A 7367-nucleotide genomic window follows, 5' to 3' on the forward strand; every position below is an offset into this window, starting at 1 on the left:
CTTTATCCTGAACTATTGTCATCTGTCATTTATCCTGCCTAGTAGTAAGCTGAGCCCACTGGGAAGATATACAGTAACCTTTAATTTTAAAAAAATGTCTATGATAAATAAAGAAATCACCATAAAGAAAAGAAAGAAAAAGATGTAAACATAAAATCCTAATGTGAGGTAAACTGGGCTCAAGTCCTAGCTGGGTCCTTGATACGCTCTGTGGTTTGACAGAACCCATCTGAACTTCGGTCCTGCATAGCGTAGAACTAAGCAGCGTTGCCCCATGGTCGCAGTAAGGTTGCACTGGGAAGAACGCATGCAGAGATCATAAGCAAGGGTTGATGAGTGCTGTGCACCCACAGATGAGGATGCCCTTCCCTCTTTAACACAAGGGGAAATGAAAACGGGATCAGTCCATTTTTGCCTGCGACCAATAATGATTTTCAGAGCTTTACAGAACACCTTATGGTTCTCAAAGCTTTGGGTGTGGTGCGTTGGAAGGTCACTGGATGAGGGCGCTGAAGCTTTACCTGACGAATAGCATTTTGCTCTTCACTCTCCGTAAAAAATGGGCATTTTTCTCTTCAGAAATGACAGAGGAAAAGGTTGAGAACATGTGGGATGCTAAGCTCAAGAGAAGAACTGAGTTAGTTTTACTAGCAAATTTTAACACTACTGCCCATGTTTATCTAAAAGATCCTCCTCCACCACCACCACCCAGTCCCCCATTTTTATAAAAATCAGTATTGGTTCTGGTGAGAGTCCCTTAACAGGAGAGTTTTTTTGAGCACTTGGGTTTTCTAAGGAGCCCTCGTGGCATAATGGTTAAGTGCGGGGCTGCTAACTGCAAGGTGAGCAGTTCTAAACCACCAGTCATTCTGCAGAAGAAAGACTGAGCTTTCTGCTCCCATAAAGAATTACAGTCTTGGAACTTAAAGAGGCAGGTCTACCCTGTCCTGTAATGTTGCTATGAATTGGTGTCAACTCAACGGCAATGAGTTTAGTTAGAGTTTAGGGTTTTCTATATGCCTTTTGTTAATCTACAACAAAGAATTTGAGATACTTGTTATTTTTGTTTTCTTTAAAGTTCTAAGGGTTTCTTAGAATTTTAGAGTTGGACAAGTTTTTAATGTTACACTTCTATTACTCACTAAAATAATAAAACTTCATTTCATGGTTTGATCTTTGTTGATGTTTTTGCTCTTAAGAAAAGTAGAAGTTTCAAACTGAAGGGAAGACATTTCTGTAGGTGAATTAGCCTTGAATTTGGCCTTATGGGAAAGTAAGAGGGAGATGGTGAGAGAGGAGAGGAGACGATTCCAGCTGGGGAAGCAGCCTGCCAGAGATCGGGAGTTGGAAGTAAGCCAAGACTGGAGTGTCTGTCTCAGTTACCTAGTGCTGCTGTGACAGAAGGGCGCTTTCACAGAAGTGTATTTTCTCACCACATTTAAAGGGCCTGCTCTAGAGGAAGATTCTCTTGTCTCTGGGGAAAATCCTTATGCCCTTTCCACTTCTGTTTCTTGGACCCTTGGTTATTTTCATGTAACATGGCATTTGTACATCCCCTTCTCTGCCTACTTGCTCAGTTTTCTTTTTTAAACCTTAAAAGAGATGGATTTTAAACATGCCCTACACTAATATTGTCTTATTAAGACCATCAAAACCCAAACCACTGCCCTCAGGTTGATTCTGACCTATTTGACAGAGCCGAATTCTTCCATAGGGTTTCAGAGGCTGTACATCTTCACCAAGCAGACTGCCTCATCTTTCTCTCCTCGACCTCGGATGGGTTCAAACCACTGACCTCTCTCTCCGATATTAGTAGCCCAATGCTTAGTTTAAAGAAAACGTATTCGCACATGGGATTATCACAACTCTGGGGTACCAGCCTCCACATTGGATGGGTCCAAGGGCCAGTTGTGTAATTGAGGGGCATAATTAAAGAGACATCGGACAAGATAAAGCATGCGAGTGCTCACCTCCAGGACCGCCATGACTTCAGGGAGAGAATATATTTCCAACAAGGCTTATATACCTTAAGGGGGGCATGCAAGCCCCTCTAATTACAGGTAACCACAAACCTAACAAAGTGGGCTGCACCCTAACCCTACAGGTCCCGGAGTCTATTGGAGGAGTACCCTAACACCAGTGCCCGGGAAGGTCAAGAGGGAGGGGCTGTCCTCAGAGCCTAGAGAGCAGTAGCCCAGGTCTGCACCCAGAGTTAAAGCTGCTGGCTACATAGCAATGAGCCGTGTGCTTGTAAGAGGTAACTTTAACGTACCATTATTATGGGAGGATATAGTGGGGAACAATATTAATTATGAGAATGTGATTGGGACTCATCTCCAACTCAGAAGGGGGAAGGCCTCCCTCCACCCCAGAAACCCAGCCTGCCAGACTCCCTAATACATGAGACTAAAGGATTCATCCGTATGCACTCTCTTCCCGCTCTCTACTCGCCAGAAACAACAGACATCCAAAAATAAAAACCAAACTCACTGTCATCCAGTCAGTTCTGACTCAGAGCAAGAGAAAAGTGAAGCTTTCTCCTCCCATACAGATTAATAGTCCCGTAAGCCCACCGGGGCGCTTCTACTCTGCCCTATCAGGTTGCTATGAGTCGTAGTAACCACTGGACTTACAACGCATGCTTTAGGAGGGCCACAGGGAGATCTTTAATAGTGGCCAGGAGGTCGGTGTGGAAAGAAGTTCACAGCAGAGGATGATGGGCCTAGATCCTGCATGACCTAGACTAGCCTATCGGCAGATTAAACCTTGGTTTTAGACTCTGAGAGTCAAGGAACTTTTTAGGCAAGGATAAAATCTGAAGTTCTACATGACTCTTCCCCTTGAATCTGCTGAACCTTCAGCTCCCTAACCTCTCCTGTCCTCTAAGCCCGTGCTTGGTCTTAGCTGTTCCTCTGGGCCTTGTCCCATCCTACTGATCAGCCATCCTGCTGCCCCCATGAAAGGCTCAGCTTGGAGATTAGTGCCCAGGACTCCTCCTCGAGCACTCATCTCTGTGCTCCATGCCCACAAATCTGAACGTGAACCTCCTGCTAAGCACCCCTTGACCTTGTGTCCACAATGTCAGTCACCGGTCTTGTGTTTGTGTGCAGACATTCCTAGACTGAGAGCCCCTTGATGGTAGGGCCATCAGCCTAGAGCCCGGCACCAGCGCAGAGTGAACGCTGAAGTCTGTGGAGGACATCTACCCAGAAGAATGGCTACCATTTGTGTTAGACTTGCTGTGTATTCTAACTGGCGAGGCATTCACATTCTTGCTAGGAAGCAGCAGGGCATAGTGACAAGACTGGAATTTCAAATCAAGGATCTTGAACCTTCTTCTGACTCTGCCAGGCTCTCTGGCCTTGAACAACTCATCGTACGCCTTTGACTCTCAGTTTGTCAAAGACATAATGTCAGTAGTAAGTCCGGGGGGGTTGGTGGGGGGGGGGGTTTCAGAGGATATAATAGGTAATACCAAGTGCTCAATAGGTAGACCTGTCATCACTGCAGAAACCACTTGGACCCAGACTGCCTGAGTGCGCTATAGCATGGGTGTGAAAGTGCTTTAAGTTTCAGTTTTAATGCAGAGCTGTTTGCTGGGTAGATTCCCTTGACAGCATTCAGAGAACGTACACTACACTACATGATGTGCTTGGTATTAGAAGAAAATTTACCCTGTCAGAAATGATTGTTTAAAAACCTATTCAAACTAAATGTAAGAAAACAGGTTAATTTAAATGAGAATTTGTTTTATTCCCACCTCCTCATTTGAACCCCCACTTCCCCTCCAGGAGTCAATGCTTAGCGTTAGAAGAAGAAATCCCTTCTCCAATAAGAGAGGATATGACGTGTGAGGGTATGTTTGTGGGGGGTGAGCGTGGTGTGCTCTGTGTCTGGAGTGTTTGTCCTGGATGTGGAGGACTGCGTGTGTGGGGGTGGGCGTGGTGTGTGTGGAGTGCTTTTGGTGGATGTGGACTGATGCATATACACTGTGTTGGGTGTGAGTGTATGTGAAGTGTGGCATGAGGCTGTGTGTGAGAGTCACGTTGTACTCTGAAAGTGGTGCTGGGAACGTGCTAAGGGTGGGGCCCTTCTGCAAAGGCACATGTAACAATCGAGCATTCCTACATTCATTAACAAATCCATGGATGGCATGCTAATGTGTAAGGTCGTGTTTAAGTCATACTTTAATGCACTCACTCTCTGTCTCCAGCCCTAGCTACAAAGTCCTCGGACAGCTTCCTGATACAGATGTGTATATTGATATAGATGCCTATGAGGAGGTAAGACCCACTTCTCACATCTTTACGTGGCTGTACGTATCTGAGGTGCTCGGCTAGGTACTGTTTTTATCCAGGTCAGAAGTGGTGATAGAGATGGAAATGTAGCGGCCTAATCGAAAGGCTTCAATTTCAATTTCTTTTCCTGATTCAGTGGTATAGTTTATACAATCATAATATTAATTACTCTACTTATTACTATTTATTTTCTGAGGATAAATATAGATTCTTAGAAATAAAGTATGCATTTCTAGAATACTAAACTGTTGGAGACGATAGTTTGTATGCACATGATTTTCTACTGATGAATGTAAACCAAAGACAAAATATTAATTTCTAACTGTTTAAGAGATAGTTGGTGGGGCTCTCAGCTCATTTTTAATATTTTAGATTATAGTTCACAATGACCTTGATTTTCTCTTGCAGGACCACAACGATGTTGATGAAATATTATTAGACTAATTTCATCTCTTTGTTTTCTTTTATACTTGTGTTGAAATGCTTAGGCCCACTGTAACCTATTGAGAAATGAGGATGATGTTAGGATTGCTATCTGTCCTCATTACAAAGTTATTTGCTGAATTCCTTTTCTTTTAAACTGCACCTGGCGTCTGCCAGGCTCCTGATAAGACCTCACTGTTCCCCTCCTGTCTTCCCACATTCCTGATGGAAATCACATGATCTGGCCGGTGCTCCTTTATTTAGCTGCTTCCCACAGGCTGGGGGGCAGCCTCTCCCCACCCCTGTCTTTTCTCTCTTGCACGGTTTCCCGCTTCTCTCTTACTTGTGTTTTATGGTGACAATGAGACTAAGACAGGCTGTTTAAAGGAATAAATGGGAAGGTGTGCATCTTATTTATTTATTTTTAATCATTTTATTGGGGCTCATACAACTCATCACAATCCACACAGACATCAGTTGTGTAAAGCACACTTATACATTCGTTGCCCTCGTCATTCTCAAGACTCGCTTTCCGCTGGGTTCCTGGAATCAGCTCCTCATTTTCCTTTCCCCTTTCCCCTCCCTCCCCGCTCCCATCTGTTGCCCATCCCCCAGAGAGGAAGTTATATGTAGATCCTTGTGATCGATTCCCCCTTTCTACCCCCCTTTCCCTCCTGGTATCTCCACTGTCACCGCTGGTCCTGAGAGTTTGGTCTGCCCTAGATTCCCTGCGTTTCCAGTTCCCACCTGTACCACTGTGCATCCTCTGGTCTAACCAGGTTTGCAAGGCAGAATTGGGGTCCTGGTAGTTGGGGGGAGGAAGCGTTTAAGAACTAGAGGAAGGTTGTGAGTTTCATTATTGCTATACTGAACCCTAAGTAACTCATCTCTTCCCCACTACCCCTCTGCAAGGTATGTCCAGTTGTCTACAGATGGACATTGGGTCCCCATCACACTCCACCCTCATTCACAATGATATGATCCCCACCCCACCCCTTACCCCGCTGCCTTTGGTGCTTGAAGCCTGGTCCCTTCGGCCCTTCATGATCACACATGTTGATGTGCTGCTTCCATGTGGGCTTTGTTGCTTCTGGGCTAGATGGCCGCTTGTTTACTTTCAAGCCTTTAAGTCCCCAGACGCTATAGGTCTCGATAGCCGGGCACCACCATCCTTCTTCACCACACTTACTTATGCACACATTCATTATGTGTGGAAGGTGGTCACACAATGATGTTTTTTGTTCTTTGGTGTCTGCTGCCTGATCCCTTCAACACTTTGTGTTCACACAGGCTTGTGTGCTTCTTCTCTGTGGGCTTTGTAAGATGTGCATTTTAACAACTTCTCAGTATTCTTTCTTCCAGAGCATGATTAGGTGGGAGATAGTGTGACGTTATTTTACATTGGTATTAATTGTTGAATTGGGGAAAGAAGACAATTGTAGTTTTGATTCTGAAATGTTTCTCTGTGTTAATTCATTGATATTCTATTCCTCAGGTAAAAGAAATTCCTGGAATTAAAATATTCCAAATAAATGCCCCGATTTATTATGCAAATAGTGACTTGTATAGCAGTGCATTAAAAAGAAAGGTGAGTCACAAGAAATTAAGGAGGGCTTATATCTGAGGAGGGGCCCTGAGGAGCTGGCAGGTGGGGATGTGAGAACAACATAATTGACTCCGTATATCCTGTTATACTATTTTATTCACTTTTATCATATGTGGGATGTGTGTGTGTGTGTGTGTGTGTGTTCTGATAGTTTAAAACATTTTTTTAAAAATAAAGTAAGGAAAATAATTTTAGGTTTCTTACCTGGAATCAAATGGTTTATTTTGGTCAGGATTAGAACTTGACTCCACACTATCTAATGTATAGGAAAACACCCCTAGTTCAACACACTGGGTCAATTATATGTAAGAAACTCGAAGATTATACATAAGAAGCTGTGTTTGAAAATTGTACTCTAAACGTTCTCTTCAGTATTTTAGTTTCTGACTGTCTTGTATTAAGACTTGCATTAACACTTGCATTTTGTTTCTGTCTTGCATTAAAATCAGAAAGGTTACTAATGTATTTTTTAAATCATGTTATAGGGGCCTCATACAATTCTTACCACAATCCATACATACATCCATTGTGTCAAGCACATATGTACATTTGTTGCCATCATCATTCTCAAAACATTTGCCTTCTACTTGAGCCCTTAATATTGGCTGCTCATTTTCCCCCTCCCTCCTCACTCCCTCCTCCCTCATGAACCCTTCATAATTCATAAATTATTATTATTTTGTCATATGTTACACTGTCCTATGTCTCTGCCTGCCCTCTGCTGTCCACCCCCCCAGGGAGGAGGCTATACATGGATTCTTGTAATCGGTTCCCCCTTTCTATCCCACATTCCCTCCACCCTCAGGCATCGCCACTCTCATCACTGGTACTGAAGGAGTCATCTGTCCTGGATTCCCTGTGTTTCCAGTTGCTATCTGTACCAGTGTACATCCTCTGGTCTAGCCAGACTTGTAAGGTAGAATTGGGATCATGATAGTGGAGGGGAGGAAGCATTTAAAAACTAGAAGAAAGTTATATGTTTCATCATTGTTACCCTGCACCATGATTGGCTCATCTCCTCCCCACAACCCTTCAGTAAG

General features: G+C 43.7%; 1 protein-coding gene across 1 annotated transcript in view; it reads left to right on the forward strand.

Moving 5' to 3' along the window:
- SLC26A5 (solute carrier family 26 member 5) overlaps window positions 1-7367 on the forward strand; it is a 58748-nt gene that overhangs the window by 45163 nt on the left and 6218 nt on the right. The window contains exons 14-15 of the mRNA XM_004702605.3: window positions 4214-4283; window positions 6217-6309. Coding sequence (XP_004702662.1) covers window positions 4214-4283; window positions 6217-6309 — 163 coding nt within the window. The remainder of the gene's footprint in view (window positions 1-4213; window positions 4284-6216; window positions 6310-7367) is intronic.

This window comes from Echinops telfairi, unplaced genomic scaffold, assembly GCF_000313985.2.
Source record: "Echinops telfairi isolate 266 unplaced genomic scaffold, ASM31398v2 ScPeMD7_23;HRSCAF=83, whole genome shotgun sequence".
Taxonomy (NCBI): Eukaryota; Metazoa; Chordata; class Mammalia; order Afrosoricida; family Tenrecidae; genus Echinops; species Echinops telfairi.